Source organism: Cervus elaphus, chromosome 8 (genome assembly GCF_910594005.1).
Source record: "Cervus elaphus chromosome 8, mCerEla1.1, whole genome shotgun sequence".
Classification (NCBI taxonomy): domain Eukaryota; kingdom Metazoa; phylum Chordata; class Mammalia; order Artiodactyla; family Cervidae; genus Cervus; species Cervus elaphus.
In genome coordinates, this window is record NC_057822.1 from 49,009,670 (window position 1) to 49,032,738 (window position 23,069).

The 23,069-nt window shown below is 37.8% G+C and overlaps 1 protein-coding gene across 5 annotated transcripts in view; it reads left to right on the forward strand.

Annotated features, from left to right (window-relative positions):
- The window catches only part of HECW2 (HECT, C2 and WW domain containing E3 ubiquitin protein ligase 2), a 422,372-nt gene that overhangs the window by 335,231 nt on the left and 64,072 nt on the right, over positions 1-23,069 (forward strand). For all 5 annotated transcript variants that reach the window (XM_043910516.1, XM_043910517.1, XM_043910518.1 and 2 more), the window contains 2 exons: positions 4,649-4,751; positions 7,081-7,177. In XM_043910516.1, the coding sequence (XP_043766451.1) occupies positions 4,649-4,751; positions 7,081-7,177 (200 nt within the window). The remainder of the gene's footprint in view (positions 1-4,648; positions 4,752-7,080; positions 7,178-23,069) is intronic.

Sequence of the window (23,069 nt, forward strand, 5' to 3'; positions counted from 1 at the left end):
ACACAAGAAGCTCATATAAAAATGATATATAAATATATTGCAGGATGAGGTATGCACAAAAATATGTATGTTTTATGAGTAGCTAATAAATCTCTACCTGGCTGTCATATAAACCATTAGTGGTAAAATGGACGATGCTAATACATTCACCTAAAAAGCAGTGTAGACCTCTCACCTTTGGACTTTGTACATCATATGTAGCATATTAGGCCCTGCCTGCTTTTATCACACAACCTGTGCCCTTTAGACCCTTGCCTTATCTCCACTTCACGACATGACGCTGACCGTTCAGTCTGATCAGGGCAGTGTGCATGAGATTAGTACTTTACTTATATTTTCTTTCAACTCCTCTGCCTCAGAACTTGAATTATTGTCATGGTCTAGTAGTGAGGATACTAAGGTCCACCTTAAAATTTGAATGAAGATTTTTCTTCTTATGGATGGAAACTGAGTGGGACTAAGATGACCCTATAAAGCCTCAGCATTTAGCCTCAGCACTGTTAAACCTTTGAGGGGGATGTGCCTTCTGGCCCACTGTTGGAAGCACACACATCCTGCAGTAATTGCACGTCTATCGTGGCTTGCCCACAGTCTGATGGTCTGGTTTGAAGAAGCAGGATGTCAAGAAGAACCTTGTCTATTCCAGGAAATGATGACACAAGTCAGCTTCCTGACTGAAAGGACTGAAAGTATAGATTGGTAGATTGAAACAATAAGTTTGGTGAATGACGAACAAGGTATAGTTAATGATCGAAATCTCTCCCAAGGGGAGATTTCTTTAGCTTCATATATATATATATATATATATACACATATAGGCTTCATTTCTCAAAGCAATAACTCAAGAGAAGTGGAGTGGGAAAATTCTAGTTGCATTCACAAGTCTTCCCAGCCATTCTCTTAGACTCATTTAGCAAATATTCCGGGTAGTAGAAATTTGGGTATCTCGAATACTTATTGAACACCAGTAGTGTAGAATCCCAGGGATGGGGTCGCAGAGTCGGACACGACTGAAGTGACTGAGTAGCGGCAGTGTAGACACGTGTTTAATGTGAGGTATGCAAAAAAATGACATGTGTCCCTGTGTTCTTACTAAGGAGAGAATGTATAAAACTAACTATAATCCAGATGAATAACAATACAAGTGAAAAATGCTTTATAGACTGTTAATAATGGCAGCTGCTTTTAAAATGTCCCCCAAGTGCTATGGCAGTCAGAGAAGGTGGCATTTGACCTCAGCTTGAAGGCAAGGGAAAGCTTTATCGAGGAGAGGCTCTGAAATGTACTTTGAAAAATGAGTGAGAACATTTTGAAGGATAAACAGGCAGTGAAGGACAGGGACAGTGTTTCCACTTTAGGGTCTTTAGAAAAACCCTCACCAAACACCTGACTGAAGCAGTGTGATAAAATGATTGTGAGGCTTTGAGTGGGTAGGAGTAGAAACTGTATTTTAAAAGTACAGATTTATTAAGTAGTGCCGGGAAAACTGGACAGCTACGTATAAAAGAGTGAAATTTGAACAGTTCCTAAAAACATACACAAAGATAAACTCAAAGAAACTATAAAACTCTTAGAGGAAAACATACATAAAACACTCTTTGACATAAATCACAGCAAGGTCCTCTATGACCCACCTCCTAGAGTAATGGAAATAAAAACAAAAATAAATAAACAGGGCCTAATTAAACTTAAAAGCTTTTGCACAGTGAAGGAAACTATAAACAAGGTGAAGAGAAAATGCTCACAATGAGAGAAAATAATAGCAAGTGAAACGACTGACAAAGGATTAATCTCCAAAATGTATAAGCAACTCATTCAACTCAATACCAGAAAAACAAACAGCCCAATCCAAAGGTGGGCAGAAGTCCTAAACAGACATTTCTCCAAAGAAGACATACAGATGGCTAACAAATCCATGAACAGATGCTCCATATCACTCATTATTAGAGAAATGCAAATCAGAACTACAATGAGTATCACCTTATACCAGTCAGAATGGCCATCATCAAAAAATCTGCAAACAATAAATGCTGGAGAGGGTGAGAAGAGGGAATCCTCTTGCACTGTTGGTGGGAATGCAAATTGATACAGCCACTATAGTGAACAGTATAGTTAGTTCAGTCGCTCAGTCATGTCCAACTCTTTGTGATCCCATGGACTGCAGCAGGCCAGGCTTCCCTGTGCATCACCAACTCCCGGAGTTTATACAGACTCATGTGCATCAAGTTGGTGATGCCATCCACCATCTCCTCCTCTGTCGTCCCCTTCTCCTCCTGCCTTCAGTCTTTCCCAGCATCAGGGTCTTTTCCAATGAGTCAGTTCTTTGCATCATGTGGCCAAAGTATTGGAGTTTCAGCTTTAGCATTAGTCCTTCCAATGAATATTCAGGACTGGTTTCCTTTAGGATAGACTGGTTGGATCTGCTTGCAGTCCAAGGGACTCTCAAGAGTGTTCTCCAACACCACAGTTCAAAAGCATCAATTCTTTGGTGCTCAGCTTTCTTTATGGTCCAACTCTCACATCCATACATGACTACTGAAAAAACCATAGCTTTGACTAGAGAGACCTTTGTTGACAAAGTAATGTCTCTGCTTTTTAATATACTGCCTAGGTTGGTCATAGCTTTTCTTCCAAGGAGCAAGTGCCTTTTAATTTCATGGCTGCAGTTACCATCTGCAGTAATTTTGGAGCCCAAGAAAATAAAGTCTATCACTGTTTCCATTGTTTCCCCATCTGTTTGCCATGAAGTGACAGGACCGGATGCCATGATCTTAGTTTTCTGAATGTTGAGTTTTAAACCAACCTTTTCACTCTCCCCTTTCACTTTCATCAAGAGGCTCTTTAGTTCTTCTTCACTTTCTGCTATAAGGGTGGTGTCATCTGCATATCTGAGGTTATTGATATTTCTCCTGGCAATCTTGATTCCAGCTTGTGCTTCATCCAGTCCAGCATTTCTCATGATGTACTCTGCATATAAGTTAAATAAGCAGGGTGACAATATACAGCCTTGATGTACTCCTTTCCCAATTTGGAACCAGTCTGTCGTACCATGTCCGGTTCTAACTGTTGCTTCTTGACCTGCATACAGTATAGAGATTCCTTAAAAACTAGGAATAAAGCTACCATATGACCCAATAGCCCACTACTGACCATTTACCCTAAGGAAACTATAATTGAAAAAGACTCATGTACCCCACTGTTCATCACAACACTATTTACAATAGCTAGGACATGGAAGCAATTAGATGTCCATTGACAGATAAATGGATAAATAAGTTGTGGTACATATATACACAGTGGAATATTACTCAGCCATAAAAAGGAACACACTCGACTCAGTTCTAGTAAGGTGGATGAACCTAAAGCCTATGCAGAGTGAAGTAAGTCAGAAAGCAAAAAACAGATATTGCATAATTAACACATATATATGGAATTTAGAAAGATGTTACTACTGAACCTGTCTGCAGGGCAGCAGTGGAGACGCAGACATAGAGAACAGACTTGTGGTGGGGAAGGAGAGAGTGGGATGAATTGAGAGGGTAGCATTGAGACATATACACTGCTGTATGTAAAATTAGATGGCCAGTGGGAATTTGCTGTATGATGCGGGGATCTGAGCTCTGGTGCTGTGTGATAACCCAGAGGGGGTGGTGGGGTGGGAGGTGGGAGGGAGGCTCAGGAGGTTGGTTGATTCATGTTGATATATGGCAGAAGCTAACACGATCTTGTAAAGCAGTCATCCTCCAATTAAAAATAAATTAACTAAAATTTAAAAATATAAAAATAGAACAAAAACTCATTAAAAAATAAATGTACAAATTTATAAATCCAGGAAGTTATTTTGCCCCTTGCTCTCTTAACTCTCATATGATTGTTCTACTGTTGTCATGAAAGACTTCTGTAACGTAGGGGTCGGGGCAGGGGGCGGTTTCTAAAACAGAAGCTAAAGCAGTGTTAGAGTTTTCGGGTAAGACTATTAATGGGCGTTTTTGTTTATCTACTTGTATATATGAGTTTCTAAGTCTATAGTAGGTAAAAAACTCATTTCGGTTGAGGCAACCCTATTTAGCTCCTCCACACCTGCTGTGATTAGCTTGCTGGTGTGGGAGGTTCAAACCAGAAAGAGCTGTTGCTCTGAGGGCACTAATAAGCATGTAAAATTGCTTCTGAGGAGATAATGCCCAACTCAGAACCCCTGACGAAGACTGCTGCTCTTCAGCTCCTCCTCTGCTGAGGCTTGGCCAAAAGAAGGCATATCCTGGCACCGCCCCAGTGAGTTAGGCTGCACCCAAGTGTTCTCTCTGATACATTGTTGCAGGTCTGTGTTCTGTCAGGTAGAAGATATTCAGAGGAACATGTATTCAGCATCTACATCCCCATAGGCATATTGAGCTCCTTCTGTATGCTTGCTCAGTTGTCACAGCCCTGGCCCCTCTCAGGGACATGGATACCCCAACCCCTCCCCTCAATTCAGCAACTGAAGCAGAGCTTTTGAGAGTCCTGTGTCCGCCCTTCAAGCTAGCCTCTGTTCTGATCAGTTGGTACTTAGCAATGCTTGTTGTCAGTATTCTGAACAACTTGGCTTAGGATACCTTTGTAAAGTACTCTGGAATTTAGTGTAGAACATAAACACTGCTTGTGTTTGCAGGTAGGAGAAGATTCTCGACATGCAGGACCACCAGTTCTTCCCAGGCCATCGAGTACGTTCAATACAGTCAGCAGGCCACAGTACCAGGACATGGTTCCAGTGGGTATGTCATCTCTTCCCAAAAGTCTTTGTTTGCTTTCATATCAATGTGTACCGTTCATTCTCTGCTGATACTTCCCTATTGTCAGCCTGCTACATTTGCTGTGTACCGAGAAACAGTTGCATTATCCCTAAAAAACTGATTGGAGTATCAAACACTTATGTCCTGTAAAATCCTGTAGGCTGAGAATTTTTATACTACTCTGCCTTTTCCGTGTGAAGTCTTTATGCTAGATTCTTGAAGTTAAGGAAAAATAGGTTGTTAAAGCAACTGGATTGTGTGACCATTTTAAATTAGGCATTTGGACAAACAAATATTTATTTAATATATATCTAATACTTGAGACAGAGTTTAAATGGCGTGTGAGCCTGTAGTACTAATGATGGTACATTCTTAAGGGGCTTTGTGGCAAATTCAAGATAGCAAAAGCCGCCAAAATTGTAAAATAAAAATAAATGAATACAAGCCAGTAGTCCTAAAGAATAATTTGAGTTGTTAGTAAAATGATGAGGTTGAAGTAGATCAGTTTCCGAACCTGGAGCCCCTAAGGCAGGTGGGATGGATAGGCTGGCAAATGGGCTGTTCCATCTTCAATTTGAGCAGCTCTTCATTTGTCTGGTTTTATCTTAAAATTTTTATTTTTTAAAGAAAGATTTACCATGAAATATAATGCAGTGCCCATGTCCTAAAGAAGTTTCAGAATCACTGAGAACCACTTCTACTCAGAAGAAATCCTGAGTAGAAATCAAATAGTCTATATATTATTGTATAATTACTAATTTGATGCTAAATACTGCACATAGAACTTTAAAGTACTATAAAATTGTAGTTTAAAAATTATCTAGTCTCTGATCTTAGATGAAATGTAAACATCTAGTGATAAGATTTCAACTATAAAAGTATGTTTATTATTTATATATGGTCAAAAGTGCAGTTAGGACGCTTTGAGTTCGATAATGAGATTCCATTTTAGCAGATAGTATTTTTTAAAATTTCATTCACATTTAACTAAAATAAGCTTGATGTAGTTAAGCTTTGACGTGGCAGATGACTCGAGAATTATGTTTCTTTTGACTGATATTCTTTTTAAGTAAGGCATGTTTCTTGATCATATTTATGAACACAAGAGTATTAACTGACTAGAATCTCTGGTGTTTGAGGATTCAGATCCTCTGTTCTGTGATTTAAATGTATCTGTATTTCGAATTAGAAATAGATATGTAATCAAGATGAATTATCTTATGTGAGCAAGTTAGTTTTCTTGATAAAAGAATATTAGCAGAGCCTTTAATAAATTTTAATTACATTTAAAATTTCTATAGACATTAGCCAGCCTTGACTATGATATAGGTTTTCCTTTTAAAATATTATGTACATAATTGATGCTGCTGGTTGTATTGTAACTGTTGGTGTGGCTGAGTTGGTAAAGAGCTACCCTGTGACTTAGTGACATTTATTTCCACCTAGAATTTGGGAATGGCTTGCCTCTGTATTTCAGTAGTTGCTGTTGGCAGCTCTTGTATTTTAGCAGCTCTTGCCCTGCCTCTTTACCCATGTGGGTGGCTGACCTTTAATCAGAAGATGGTTTTCCATTCCTAGCAATTGTTCATGAGGTGATTTTAGTAAGCAGTAGCAGTAAGTCTCAGTATCTAGAATCAGTATTAGTGTCAGTATCTAGAATCTTGTTGATGATCTCCTCTTGCAATTTGATAATAACTATGGCTCATCAAATGAGTTTAATGAGTGCTTAAATCAATCATACCTAACATCTAAGTCCAATACTCATTGACAGGACAGACACAGATTGGAATTTAGTTATCTATAGTGGTTCTAAGGGCTTTCTTGGTAGCTCAGCTGGTAAAGAATCCGCCTGCAATGCAGGAGGCCCTGGTTTGATTCCTGGGTTGGGACGATCCCCCGGAGAAGGGATAGGCTACTCACTCCAGTATTCTTGGGCTTCCCTGGTGACTTAGACGGTAAAAAATCTGCCTGCAATGTGGGAGACCTGGGTTCGATCCCTAGATTAGGGAGATCCCCTGGAGGAGGGCATGGCAACCCACTCCAGTGTTCTTGTCTGGAGAATCCCCATGAACAGAGGAGCCTGGTGGGCTGCAGTCCACTGGGTTGCAAAGAGTCAGACACGATTGAGCGACCAAGCCCAACACAGCACGGGGGCTCTAAACTATGTCTCTGAGCACAGGAAATGTTAATCAGGAGAACAAAGGAAGTCTGGGTTTATGTGAATAAAACTAACAACAGATTTTAAATATTGTTACTTACTATATATATGTGTGTGTGTGTGTGTATATATATATATATATATATTTTTCAGCTTACAATGACAAGATTGTTGCATTTCTGCGCCAGCCCAACATCTTTGAAATTCTGCAGGAGCGTCAACCTGATCTTACCAGGAATCACTCACTCAGGTAACCAAAATATTGGTATTTAATTCAGGTTGCATAAGCCCCAACCATGAAATCTTCAGCAACACTGATAATTGTTTTGGAAATTCACTTTTATTTTCTGTCATTCTGAACAAAGGCATTTTGTGCACAAATACTTTGTCACCAATAGCAGATCAGTGCAGTCCTGGCTTTTCTCTGTTAAGTATGAGAATTGAATGAAATTGACTAAGGAATCTAGAACCATCTTTAAAGAATATGAAAAAAAAATAAAATTTCACAGCCAAGAATGCATCCTAGATGTGTAGCTTATAATGAATATAATAAGACACTAACTATTTGGATGTAGCATGAATAAGCAAAAGCAGCATAATGTTTATTTAACTGAGACTTATAAAATCTTAGACTTGGTACTGACATTTCTCCATAGTAAAAACACAGTGGAACTCAAGGAAGAAATCTGATCCTCTCCAGAATCCAGCATTCCCCTGTATGACCCCTCTCTTCTAAACAACTCTTCAGTGCGTCATGCTTCAAACCCAGTTTTACTTTCCTGAATACATGCTGTTCCTTTTCGCTGGCAAGCTCTTCTGTGTGTGGCAAGATCTTTCTTTTTCAATTCAGTGTGAGATGCCCCTCCTGAAGCCTTTCGGCTCCATGCTGGAATCTCACTCTCATGATGTAGCCTTGTCTTTCTTTTTGGTGTGCTCAGCATCAGATAGGTGGAGATGGAAAGAATTGGGAGTTTCTGCTGAAATCCTGCGTAACCCAAAGCCCATTTAGTCTACGTGCCACTTTTAACAGCAAAAATATGTTTGCCCAGTGGTGCCATCCTGGCCCATGACAGTTCTCAAATACTGCTCCAGTAAGTTGTGTGGAACTGTTTTTGTCGGTATTACTGCGGAGTTTTATAAAGTCCAAAATGCCAGGTCTGGCTTCCCCCAACTTATCTCCCTTCTCTGAATTTATGCCCTCTATCCTCCCATGCCCTGCCCAGGAATTTAATTCAGGAGGTCTAGATAAAGTCCAAGCATTTAATTTCCTAAAACTTCTCCATATAATTTCAATGGCACATCCAGGTGTAATAGCCTCTGGTCTAGATGTTAATTTGATCGTTAATTATTTAATGCATCAAGCTGTTCTTCCTACTATTTTGGTTATGTGACTTTTGTGCTTTGACTTTTGAAGTCCTTATGCTTTATTTTCCAATTAGATTATAAGCTCCTTGCAAATAGGGATCTTATCCAATTCATTATTTCTCCTTCCTTACTGCTAAAATATCTAGTAACATTTTGCAAATATAGTGAATGTACGTATATGTTGATATGGAGATAAATTCCCGAATATCCTTCTTATGATGTTCTTAGTCTCTTGTATCTTAAAAGTCATCATTAAAACTTTCTAAAGTTTTTAAAGGCTAAAACTTCACATAATTTCAAGTATAATACTACTAATGTTGCTTATACAGAAACCCGGTTTTCACATAGTTAACTAACATCTAACTCAGGTAATCAGTGCTTTCCCCAACTTGACAAGCATGCTGTTCTCAGTCAGGAAGAATTATAAAAATTATACAAGCTGTCATTTTGTATATTTTATATTATACCATCTACTCAGCAACCCATGGGCCTCTAGAGAGTCTTCTGTAAAAATAACATTGCAGAAATGAGCCCCTCAGTTCTGTAATGAGAGATCTTAGAGGTTCTGGGCTGCAAAGCAAAACAAACAAACATACAAACAAAATCCCTCCTCTTTTGCAAATCAGAAAATACGGAGAACTCTGTTTTCTCTCTTTACCATCTTCAGCTCCAACCTGCTCCTCCCCTCACTTCTAGTCAATATTCATTCCTCTGAAAGAACCGTGTCCCAACAAAAAAGAACAAGAAAAAGGAAACTCACAGAATTTTCCACTTTTGCTCTGCAACTCTGCATTATTATTAATTTAACATATCTTAACATCTCTGTTGTCAGAGAAATAATATGATATAATCTACCTGAGCAAGGCATCTCACATTATCATTATTCTTTAATGACTTGACAGAACCATAACAGGTCCTAACAGAGGAAAAACCTGGAGGCCCCACTGGAAGCTTCCAGTTTTGTTTTATTCCTTCTGCTTTTTAGAGTCTTTAAAGTCTCTAATCTCCTAAAAATTGCTGAAGGTTTATATTTTTTGGTGACACCCAGAGTCCTCAATTTAAGGACAATCTCATGTGGTAATCTATTGCTAAGATATTATTGGATAGACTTTAAGTTTCCATCTTATTTCAAAACTTATTAATAAATTTTCCATTTACATTTTCTGTAACTGTTTATAGAATTTGACCATAGAAAGCTTGAGCAGTCATGACAAGTAGGAAGAAGCAGGGACTTCAGTCAATGGGATCATGTTGCTCTTACATAGAGTGCGTGTCAGTATGTGCTTTTAGCCTGAAAATCTGTTGATAGTTCAGCACTTTGCTTATCGTAACTACGTGATGGGGAAGTTTGTACATCCAGAGGAACACTCTGTTTCATATAGTTAAAAACTGCATTGTAAGGAGCATTTCCACAAATGAAGGCGGGGAAGCTGGGTTTCTTTAATCTCATATTTCAGTCATATGTTTGATAAGAGATTTATGCCTGGACTGGAACTGCTGAGTCATGGCTCAAAAGTAGCAAAGGTAACCGTGAGCGTATCCTGAGCTCTGTGTACATCGTTCCTCATCTGTGGCACAGAGAAAAACATTCCTTCTTATTTTCTCCATAATACAATGAGGAAATACGTGTCAGCCTTTGGGAAATTCAAATAGGTACACCTCTGTGCTTTGAGTTTTTTTCATTTTTCTCGTATGCTTCCTTGCCCTCCAGAAGATAGCAAGCAATTTGTTTAGTTTGTATCCATACACAGCTTTCTCTTCCTTGAGACACACCTTGAGTACCTTTTCCTGTAGAATGGTTATGGGTTTTCATGCACTGGGCTATAGCTTTTGCTTTCAATTGCTATTTTTAAAACTCTGCTTCCTCTAACGCCATCTGCCAAGCAAATGTACATGCTACCAAGTTGTTTTCTCTCTCTTTTTTAATCTCAGAAGAGATCTATTTGCTCAGAAAACTCAACATCCAAAAGTTGTAGCTCCGTCAAATGGATTGTGTCTCATTGAATTACATTAAAATATAGACTGATAAAAAATGTTCTAATATTTTATCCAAAGACAAATCTATTCATTAAAAACACAACCTTTTAAGAATATTTTATAGATGAATGTAATGCATACAAAGTCAATAAAACTTTGGTGTTGGTACTTGTACAATATTGTTTTATGAACAAGGGACCAAGTACCATAAAACTGACTTAAGAGCTGAGAATTCCCTTTTGTGTAATAGTTGAATTTAACCAGTAGATCTACTCCCTACTAACCCAGCTTTCCTCAGACATTGATGATAATTATTTCGGACTATAGGTCAATTCCTCCATGAGTATGTTCTAGAAAAATTTCCTTCCCATGGGAATAATCTATGATACTTTTTTCTGTTCTGAATAAATTGGGCCATTTCCTGTTTATGTCACTAGTAAATCAATAAATTGGAAGTCAAGAAATTCTGAGCTGCAAAAGGCAAATGACTATGTGTCCCAGGATTCACCAGAATAGAAGCAAATGCAGACTCTGACCTTCTGTTTCTTCACATAACCCTATTTTAAGAGCCCTGGAGTTTCGTTATTGTTCAAATTATATGGTTAATTTTGTTTTCATTTTTAAAAACAGTGCATGCCGTTGTGAAATTACCAAATAATACAGGATTTTGTGAAATAAAAAGTTAAAATTTCCGAAAGCTACCTTTCTTTTTTTTTTTTTTAATCTTTTTTTTTAATTAATTGGAGGCTAATTACTTCACAACATTTCAGTGGGTTTTGTCATACATTGATATGAATCAGCCATAGATTTACACGTATTCCCCATCTCGATCCCCCTCCCACCTCCCTCTCCACCCGAAAACAAATCCCCGTGTTCAAAATTTCTAACCTATTTTTTGTTCAGTTTTCTAACAGATCAGTTTTTCTGCATTTAATATTGGCTAGAATATTAATCTCAGTTAACATCTGATCTACTTGTTCAAAATAGCATAGATTTCCCTTTGCCAATCCTTATGCATTTCCTGTTACAACCTGCCTAGCTCTCTCTCACCATTTTCTCCTCACTTGTTTACTGTTCCTTCAGATGTCTGGAACCAATGTGACAAATTTCTGAACTTTGTTGTACCAAGTTATATATAACAGGAAAAATTCATTGAAACTTTTTTTCTTATGAAAAAATTACATAGGCTTAACTATTGAATTAAAAAAAATAATTAAGATAATTCACTGACAACCACATAATGTTATTGGAGAGTCCTGGTCCGTTTCCCAACTGGAAGATCAGCATTAAAAATGACACTTAGAAAGTGGTAGACTATAGACCTTAAGAGTTCAGGGCCAAAGAGACACAGTTTGGTTTCTGGCTCTGCAATTTACTCACCAGACTGTGAATGAGGCATTTAGCTCCTTCCTCTAAGTCACAGTTTCCTCATCTGGATGGGGACAGGAGTTTCTAACTTGCAGTGTCCTTTTGAAGATTAAATGAGATAGTATGCTTACTACCCCTGATACTATGTAAGCAACAGAAAGGATACAGTAAATTTAAAGTAATATTTTATTAGTAGCCTGTCCTTCACATCTTGATTATATCACAAGGACTCAGTTTAAAGTAATTTACCCCTAAATTTACTGGTTTTCTAAACCACTCTTCTTAAGATGGATCATATGTATAAATGGCATCACATAATTGTGTGGACATAGTTAAAATAAAGGAATGGCCTTTTGCATCCCATCACTAATTTCTATGTTGGACGGCTTTCTAGTGTTGCACTTACACTATGTTCTTTAGGAAACTTTGTCCTAAAATTTTTTACATGTAAGCAATGAAACCAGCCTTGACTGTTCCACGTCTGCACGTGGAGTGAGTCTTCTGGTTCAAGATTCAGTGCAAATTACTGAGGGCCAAACATCATGGCAGAGTCATTGACACATTTTAGAAGTCATCCAAAGGTGAATTATACTCATCTTCTCAGGCAATTATCTTCTTATAGAGCTAATGAGAGGGTTGAAATATTGTTACCTAGGATAGTAAGGAACACAGATCCTTAGTCCTAGGTATCTATTTCACAGCTTCTGCAGAATAAATAATTGCTATTTATGTTTTATGCAAATAGATATGCCAATTTGTAGTAGTGTATAGATTTTTGACATGTACATCAAAATGTAAATAATTATCTAGTTTTCACATTTTCTCTATGTGGAATCTCATAACTATTAATTTTAAAATAACTAGACAGTCAATCACTTAAGGTTAAAAAAGGCCCAAAAGAAAAATTCTCATAGCCAAGATTAGTTTAGATTCTCTTAAAGTATTATGCCCAGGTATTTGTTAAATTTTTCCATAAATAAAGTTCTTAAATATATTCATCTGCTGGATATTTCTCCAAAACATTATATTTTCTGGCTAACAAAGGATTCGTTTAGGATTTTTCAAACCATTTTCTTGCATGAAGAATAACCATGTTTTAGGTACGTCTGTTCTGTTGTTAATTTTTGCTATATTCTGTTGCACATAGCAAAAAAGAGTTCAGCAAAATGGCATCCTTCTTCAGTAGCTCATCAAATGCGGACTCTGTGTGGGCCAAAGTACAGTATCAGGAAGGATTCTAGCCTTAATGCTTTCCCTAAACCCAAGAAGATAATAAACCATTTCTTTAATCATAGAGAACAATGTATTACTATTTCTGATATTAAAAATGAATTTTAATGAAATCTGATTTTTACATCTACATTTAATTGCAAAATTACTAGTGAATCAGAAGTATTTCTTACAAAACAAATAAAATATACATAGCCTCTGTGTTAATAATGTATTTTTTTTGTCTTTCTCAATGAATTTGAGTAGTTATGGAAACTGTCTTCAGAAAAATTAATTTAATTAAAATTAAAATGTCCTTATTCCAAGCACATTGTCCTACATACAAATGGATAATATTAATACATCCCATTGAATAAGTTATTACTGTCTGTTCCTTGAAAGTGAAAGTGAAAGTGAAGTCACTCAGTCATGCCTGACTCTTTGCGACCCCGTGGATTGTAGCCTACCAGGCTCCTCCCTTCTTGGGATTCTCCAGGCAAGAATACTGGAGTGGGTTGCCATTTCCTTATCCAGGGGATCTTCCCAACCCAGGGATCGAACCCAGGTCTCCACATTGCGGGCAGACGCTTTAACCTCTGAGCCACGGTACATTTTATAGTAAACATTCTTGCAGACCCATCAGAGTGCCATTATACCAAAAATCAGGTATCATATGTGTCTGAATTTTATAGTTTACAATAGAAATGGCATAATATTACCATCTGTGCTTAAAATGTTTAAAAACATCTTATATTTTTCTACCATATGTTTTCTTACACTTATATTCCAAATCAAGTATAAGCTACATGAAATCAAGTTATATTTTACTCATTTTATAACTTCTTGCTTCTTATAGTACCTCACATCTTATATTGTATAAAGTGGGTGTTTGAGAAATATTTGTTAAATTAATCAATTTCATAGCAGTATATTTGGAACTTAATGATAGCCTCTAAAATTATTTACCTCAAAGGGGTAAGTAACTACATTTCCAGTATACAAAATCACATGTATAAAGATACAGAATCCCTCTTTATAATAAATCAATTTATATTTCTTTGTATATTCCAATAATTACTTTAGATCCCAGGAAGTGGTAGCATAACAATTATTTATTTTAAAAACTTGGCTAAAATTCTCTAGCACGTAGCATTATTTTGAGTATTAAGATGAAATTTTGAATAATGTTATTAACTTTTAAAATTACATTGGGATTTTGATGGAAATTTTTTAAAAGTTTAAGTTACTTTGCATATGATTAACATATTTACAGTTTTCCATTTTTTCTTCTACAGGTATAACTTTTCATGCATTCAACCTTTGCATTTCTTGCAATACAGTTTTCTTATTTATTTATTTATGTAGGCACTGAAAGTTTTGTGTCTAGGTTTTCCAAAAGTATTTTATATTTTCGTTTCTGTTATGAGTGGACTTTTTTTATAGTTTTCTAAATAATGACTGCCAAATCTAGAAAACTGCTAGTACAATTTTATAGTACGATTTTCTGGAAATTGGTGTCTCAAGTTATTTTTTTCGTTTACCTTGACATTTTATATCATTGTTTAAAAAATGCTGCGGTATCCTTGTCTGCCCCTTTACATACCGTTGAACAGACTTGTCCATTCTAATGTTAATGGGTTATATTGTAACCTGTTTTTTTTAATATATATTTATTTTTAAATAAAATACATGCCTATATAATATAGTTTAAATTCCTGAATATCTTTTCAGTTAAAACACTTGTATCAAATACATAATAAATTATTATAATTCATAAGAAAACATAAACCTCTAGCTATACATTTTAGCATAACCTAGATATTAATTCTTCAGAATAATGATGGACTTAGGGTACAAGCTTTTAAGAATGCCTGATTAAAGTGTCTTATAGCCACATGTTTTTTGCATGTGATAACTAAATTCCTTTTGTTAGCGTTAAAATAGTTTTGCTTTATTTTGCTTTACTGAGAATAATGTTTCCCATTATCTGTTAAATTTTGAGGATTTTAAACCCTTCGTATGTATTATCTCTTTGGTCCTCACAGCATTATTTCAGTATTACAGAGAGGCCAGGGTCTTATCTAGTGCATATCATAGAAGTACTCAATAGGTATTTGTGGAATTAACCAAGATAAATGCCAGGATTAAAACAACTTGCCAACAATAGAAGCAGAAAAAGGAATATATGACCAGACATCTAATTTGGCTCTATTTTCGATAGATCATTCTGTCTGTTGAAAAAGGAATAAATAATTATGAGACCTATCTGATAATATACTCAATATTTTGAAATTTTTGCATGCTACTATATAATAGTTCTGTGATAAGCATTTTATTTGCATTTGTTCATTGAATCCTTTCCACCAACCTATGAGGCAAATACTATAACTAAGCTTATTTCAAGATGAGAAAACAAGCAGAGAGAGAGTGAAGTAACTCTCTGAATTCTTAACACAGAGCTGATTTATATCCACTTACAACAAATATTGCTTCTAAATATATGACTAATTGATTTCACCTGTGTGTGTCCATCACCATTATGAGATAATAATGGATCTGTATTTTCAAACCTTACCTATGTAATGGGAAGTAGAAAGAAAAGTTGACCTTTCTACTGCTTGGTTCTTACCTCAAGCCAGACCGTGCCCTATGACTGTAATCAGAAATATGAATCATTAGTACTGATTTTCCTTTCTTGACATTACTCCATCAGAAAAGTCATGGGGATTTCTCTAAAATTGCCCTGAGGCAATTTTTCACAACATGTATATTTTTGAAGGTTTACTAAACTATACAGGAACCTTCTGTTTACAGAAGAAGAGGGTGTCAGAGGATGAGATGGCTGGATGGCATCACCGATGCAATGGACATGAACTTGGGCAAACTTCAGGAGATGGTGAGGGACAGAGGGGCCTGGCATGCTGCAGTCCATGGGGTCGCAAAGAATCAGACACGGCTGGGCAACTGAACAACAGCAACATCATACAGGAAACATGTGTTCAGAGTCTGAAATCAAGAGAGTGTTGTGGTTTAGAGGCATTGCTGCTTCTGATTGTGTCTGATCACGTGCCCTACTTTAACTTCACCAAAATGTTGGTTGGTTTTAGCGAGGCTATTTTCTGTGGGAATTCCGGTCTTGAGACTATGTTCCTTGTCCTCAGATGATCTTCTGCTTGAGATGATCTTGTGGGGTGATTCTACGCATTGGGAGGAAGTGGTTACCAAGGTCTGAATTTGACAGGCATCTGAGAGACAGTGATAGCCAGCAACTTTTTCCTGAGATGTCACAATGTATATAGTCTAGTATCCGTATGAATCTCTTAGCTATGTAACAGTTGTGTTTTCTTATGAAGAAGTTGTCTTTACCTGTCTTTGTCCTTCCTGCAGTAGGTTCTGTTTTAGTAAATAGTGTTAGCTTTCTGGTTCTCTTTTCTCCACCACAATAAAAAATGCTATAAAGATAAGTTTATTCCAAATACTGAATGGACTCAGGGAAATTTGTTGGGAGCCAAATGTATTTTGGTGTTAACTGATCATCCGCCTGGTTTGGTTTGACTAAGCCCTTCTTATCTGCACAGCATCGTGCTGGGTACTGGAAGGCACAGAGATAAAGGGGGAAGGGCTTTTGCCCTGCAGAATCCCACGATTCAAGAGGAACTGAAGTCATATCTGAGTGGCTGTGTGAGGAAGTACGCTGCTGGAGGAAGTGCTAGAGTGTGTTGTAAATGGTACAATGAGCAACATGCCCATGAGGAAACGGTCAAATGATAAAATGTTCTTTGAATATAATCTTGCGTGCTCAGTCACTCAGTCGTGTTTGACTCTTTGCAACCCCATAGACTGTAGCCCACCAGGCTGCTCTGTCCATGGGATTTTTCCAGGCAAGGATACTGGAGTGGGTTGCCGTTTCCTCCTCCAGGGGATCTTCCCAACCCAGGGATCGAACCTGTATCTCCTGTATTGCAGGCAGATTCTTTACCACCGAGCCACCAGGGAAGCCAAATATAATCTTAATTCTCATTATAAACCACTAAAATTGAATAGAATTTCTTCATTAAGGTGAAGGCAATAAAGAAATTAGAGGATTACCACAGATTTCTTCTAACTCTATAAATTTATAAAATAAACTTGAGTAAATATGTTAATGTAACTTTCAAAAGTCCTTCTAATCAGAGTCATGTGAATCTTCAACAATATTTCTCAAACTTGTTATGATTATTTCAGACACTGGGTGGACTCATGGAAATTTTTTAGGATCCAATCTGTTATTTTCCATCCTAAAAGGAAAACAAACATTTCAGATCTACAGTAGTGATTTTCAACCATGTGTATTTAGTGAAATGTAAAATGTGTACAAATATAAAATATGTATAGACTCCATAACCTTATAGCTTAATAAGCTATAAAACCAAAAGAAATATAAATTAAGTAAAAACAAACACAAAAAAAATTTGAATTAATGATATTGCAAGAAGATTTTGTTTTACAGAAGCCAAATCACCAATGTTGAGACCAGTGTCAGTGGAAAGATGTATTTGTGCTTTTTGTTTCACTTGTATTTGACTTGATTCTTTTGATTTTTGTGTTTAATGGTCTGTGACATGCATCTGTGGCATTATCTTGATCATAATTTTTCTTGCTTAACAAATAGCTTACTTTCATCAATGTGATGAGCCACTTCACTTAATAATGTACCCCCAAGTACAATACTGAAGAAAAATATATCATTAAACATATCCTGTGATGATTCTACTGCCATTTTTCTACTTATAAACTATTTAAAAACTTTTGTTCTTGGAAAAATCCATAGCATCTTTTATGCTTTATTTAGCATTTTTAAGTCCATTTATTTTGTTTTCTCTTTAGCCTGTGGCAATTTACATATACATTACCTTGCCTTATTTCATCATGATCATTTAATTTGCAATTTAATACTGCCAAAGAAAAGTTTTGTCTTTTTAAATGGTGAAAGAATTGCGTGTTAGTAGCAGACAGGTACAGTTATCACATTTAACATCAAGCCCTGCTCATCAACACTCTAAAAGTTCACCTCTGATCACTTGGCAACAAGTGTCTTGTAAATGCAAACATGGGAGTTGATGTCACTTTGTAATATTTAGTCATAAATGTCATCCAGCTTGTCCAAAACATGCTTATCTCATATTAGCAGTTTTAATCATCAAAGTGGAAACACAGCATTTTAAAATTCTCCTAGTATTCAAGATTATATCTGTAGATTTCTAGTAGGCAATGATGCCAGTTTAAGAAATGCTAGACTAAAGAATATTGGGCAAATACCTGATAACCAAGGAATAGTTCCCATTTTTCCTCCCACCAGGAAAGATTGGTGATATTTCTGAGGATAACTACCCACTTTTTTCTCTTCCTCAGCCTTGATCTTCTTTCTTGACAGTCAGTAAACCAATGCCTTCTTTGTTTTTACATGAAAGAACTCTTTGAAGGACTTAATAGAAGAGGAGTGGGCATAAAGCCTAAACAGGGCTCAGTTAAATGAATGGAATAACTTAAATATATTCATGTCATGCTGGCATTGCCCATGGACTCTCTCTTCCACTGCACCATGAACTCTTTGAGAAAGGGGCAGTGTCTTATACCCTATTTGATTCCCGGTATGTGATACAATGCCTAGCACGTAGTAGGTACTCAGAAATTGTTTGCTGAATGAATGAATGTTGACATGAATTTGGGCAAACTCTGGGAGATGGTGAAGGACAGGGAAGCCTGGTGCTGCCGTCCATGGGGTCGCAAAGAGTCGGACATGACTTGGCGACTGAACAACAACAGTAATATGATATATATCAGATAACATGTCTCAGTGCCTTGTTCCTGGAAGCGTATGACCCATCTCTTGTCATTGTGATAAATTAGCTGGCCCTGTAGAGAACTAGTCTTAGCCTGCCTCTGGTATGTTCTTAGTCACTCAGTCATGTCCAACTCTTTGCAACCCCTTGAACCATAGCCCGCCAGGCTCCTCTGTCCATGGGGTTCTCCAGGCAAGTATACTGGAGTGGATTACCATTTCCTTCTCCAGGGGATCTTCCCAACCCAGGGATCAAACCCAGGTCTCCCACATTGCAGTCAGATTCTTTCCTGTCTGAGCCTCCAGGGAAGCCACACCTCTGCATGTTCCGGCCTAAAGAATCCAGCCAGTTGTCTTCACTGCCTTATAGTTAATATCTGGAAAGTGATGAGAAGTTTCCCAGTTGGTGTATTTCCTGCATTGTCTGTCCCTTTCTTTCCCTCATCCTGTCATCCTTCTGACTCAGGAAGCTATGGTCTCTTCCTTATCCACAGAATATCATGTGATCCACACAGCCTCAGTCAAGAGCAGGCTCTCGTTTTCATCACTCAACCCGTTCCGTGTGGTTCCAGTTAGATGAGTGAAAGAGAGAGTCCAGCCTGTTTGTTTTCTGCTTTTATTGTTTGCCGAGTCCATTGTGGTGATAAGCTAGAGGTAGCTTTTGTTTCTTCAGGATCACAACATACTGTTAGTCACCCTTGTAACAGTACTTCTTTGGTCAAGTTCATTTTTTCCCAAGATAATTTTTTTCTGATTTAGCTTTCTTTAAACCAACTTTTATATCTCTTATCAAAAAACCACTTACCTGATAATGGGCCTTTGTTTCCATCATGTGCTTCAGACATAAGATTATAACACTTGAGGGACAATGTTCTGCTTGGTTTGAGACTTCAGACTGAAATAACCATAAGCAGAGAGGAGAGGCTGGCTTTTCTTTTCTGGTAGTTCCTTTATATGTATGCCTACCATTCATCTATATACCATTCATCTATATCTGTGTTTCCAGTGGCTAGCTGCTATATAGTATATATAATATGGCTGTAATGTAACATTATGTAAAATTATGTAAAACATAATATTTATACTGGCAATAAAAGGCAGAAAAGTTGAAAATATCAAAGATTTGGTGCTTCATGTGCTAACACATTATGTAAAATGGATCTAAGCAGAAGAAGCCTAGGACTAAATTCAGTTTTCTGTGATTATGGTTTCAGTGTGCCTGCCCTTTGATGCCCTCTCGCAACACCTACCGTCTTACTTGGGTTTCTCTTAGCTTGGACGTGGGGTGTCTCTTCACGGCTGCTCCAGCAGAGCGCAGCCGCTGCTCCTTACCTAGCCAGTCTGATCACACAGACCACAGCCTTGTCTAACTCAGTGAAACTAAGCCATGCCGTGTGGGGCCACCCAAGACAGTCGGGATATGGTGGAGAGGTCTGACAGAATGTGGTCCACTGGAGAAGGGAATGGCAAACCACTTCAGTATTCTTGCCTTGAGAACCCCATGAACAGTCAGAAAAGGCAAAATGATAGGTTACTGAAAGAGGAACTCCCCAGGACGGTAGGTGCCCAATATGCTGCTGAAGATCAGTGGAGAAATAACTCCAGAAAGAATGAAGGGATGGAGCCAAAGCAAAAGCAATACCCAGTTGTGGATGGGATTGGTGAAAAAAGCAAGGTCCGATGCTGTAAAGAGCAATATTGCATAGGAACCTGGAATGTTTGGTCCATGAATCAAGGCAAATTGGAAGTGGTCAAACAGGAGATGGCAAGAGTGAATGTCGACATTCTAGGAATCAGCAAACTAAAATGGACCAGAATGGGTGAATTTAACTCAGATGACCATTATATCTACTACTGTGGGCAGGAATCCCTTAGAAGAAATGGAGTAGCCATCACGGTCAACAAAAGAGTCCGAAATGCAATACTTGGATGCAATCTCAAAAATGGCAGAATGATCTCTGTTTGTTTCCAAGGCAAACCATTCAATATCACGGTAATCAAGTCTGTGCCCCAACCAGTAATGCTGAAGAAGCTGAAGTTGAATGGTTCTATGAAGACCTACAAGACCTTTTAGAACTAACACCCAAAAAAGACGTCCCTTTCTTCATAGGGGACTGGAATGCAAAAGTAGGAAGTCAAGAAACACCTGGAGTAACAGGTAAATTTGGCCTTGGAGTACGGAATGAAGCAGGGCAAAGGCTAATAGAGTTTTGCCAAGAGAACGCACTGGTCATAGCAAACACCCTCTTCTAACAACACAAGAGAAGTCTTTACACATGGACATCACCAGATGGTCTACACCGAAATCAGATTGATTATATTCTTTGCAGCCAAAGATGGAGAAGCTCTATACAGTCAGCAAAAACAAGACTGAGAGCTGACTGTGGCTCAGATCATGAACTCCTTATTGCCAAATTCAAACTTAAATTGAAGAAAGTAGGAAAAACCACTAGACCATTCAGGTATGACCTAAATCAAATCCCTTATGACTATATAGTGGAAGTGAGAAATAGATTTAAGGGACTAGATCTGATAGAGAGAAAGCCTGAGGAACTATGGACAGAGATTCGTGACATTGTACAGGAACAGGGATCAAGACCATCCCCATGGAAAAGAAATGCAAAGAGGCAAAATGATTGTCTGAGGAGGCGTTACAAATAGCTGTGAAAAGAAGAGAAGCAAAAAGCAAAGGAGGAAAGGAAAGATATACCCATTTGAATGCAGAGTTCCAAAGAATAGCAAGGAGAGATAAGAAAGCCTTCCTCAGCGATCAATGAAAAGGAATAGAGGAAAACAACAGAATGGGAAAGACTAGAGATCTCTTCAAGAAAATTAGAGATACCAAGGGAACATTTCATGCAAAGAAGGGTTCGATAAAGGACAGAAATGGTATGGATCTAATAGAAGCAGAAGATATTAAGAAGAGGTGGCAAGAATACACAGAAGGACTGCCCAAAAAAGATCTTCACGACCCAGATAATCACGATGGTGTGATCACTCACCTAGAGCCAGACATCCTGGAATGTGAAGTCAAGTGGGCCTTAGAAAGCATCACTACGAACAAAGCTAGTAGAGGTGATGGAATTCCAGTTAAGCTATTTCAAATCCTGAAAGATGATGTTGTGAAAGTGCTGCACTCAATATGCCAGCAAATTTGGAAAACTCAGCAGTGGCCACAGGACTGGAAAAGGTCAGTTTTCATTCCAATCCCAAAGAAAGGCAATGCCAAAGAATCCTCAAACTACCGCACAATTGTACTCATCTCACATGCTAGTAAAGTAATGCTCAAAATTCTCCAAGCCAGCCTTCAGCAATATGTGAACCATGAACTTCCAGATGTTCAAGCTGGATTTAGAAAAGGCAGAGGAACCAGAGATCAAATTGCCAACATCTGCTGGATCATTGAAAAAGCAAGAGAGTTCCAGAAAAACATCTATTTCTGCTTTATTGACTATGCCAAAGCCTTTGACTGTGTGGATCACAATAAACTGTGGAAAATTCTGAAAGAGATGAGAATACCAGACCACCTGACCTGCCTCTTGAGAATTCTGTATGCAGGTCAGGATGCAACAGTTAAAATTGGACATGGAACAACAGACTGGTACCAAATAGGAAAAGGAGTACATCAAGGCTGTATATTTTCACCTCCTATTTAACATATATGAAGAGTACATCACGCGAAATGCCAGGCTAGATGAAACACAAGCTGGAATCAAGATTGCTGGGAGAAATATCAATAACCTCAGATATGCAGATGACACCACCCTTATGGCAGAAAGTGAAAAAGTACTAAAAAGCCTCTTGATGAAAGTGAAAGAGGAGAGTGAAAAAGTTGGCTTAAAGCTCAACATTCAGAAAACTAAGATCCTGGCATCTGGTCCCATCACCTCATGGGAAATACATGGGGAAACAGTGGGAACAGTGACAGACTTTATTTTTCTGGGCTCCAAAATCACTGCAAATGGTGATTGCAGCCATGAAATTAAAAGACGCTTACTCCTTGGAAGGAAAGTTATGACCAACCTAGACAGCATATTAAAAAGCAGAGACATTACTTTGCCAACAAAAGTCCATCTAGTCAAGGCTATGGTTTTTCCAGTGGTCATGTATGGATGTGAGAGTTGGACTGTGAAGAAAGCTGAGTGCCAAAGAATTTATGCTTTTGAACTGTGGTGTTGGAGAAGACTCTTGAGAGTCCCTTGGACTGCAAGGAGATCCAACTAGTCCATCCTAAAGGAGATCAGTCCTGGGTGTTCATTGGAAGGACTGATGCTGAAGCTGAAACTCCAGTACTTTGGCCACCTGATGTGAAGAGCTGACTCATTGGAAAAGACCCTGATGCTGGGAGAGATTGGGGGCGGGAGGAGAAGGGGACGACAGAGGATGAGATGGCTGGATGGCA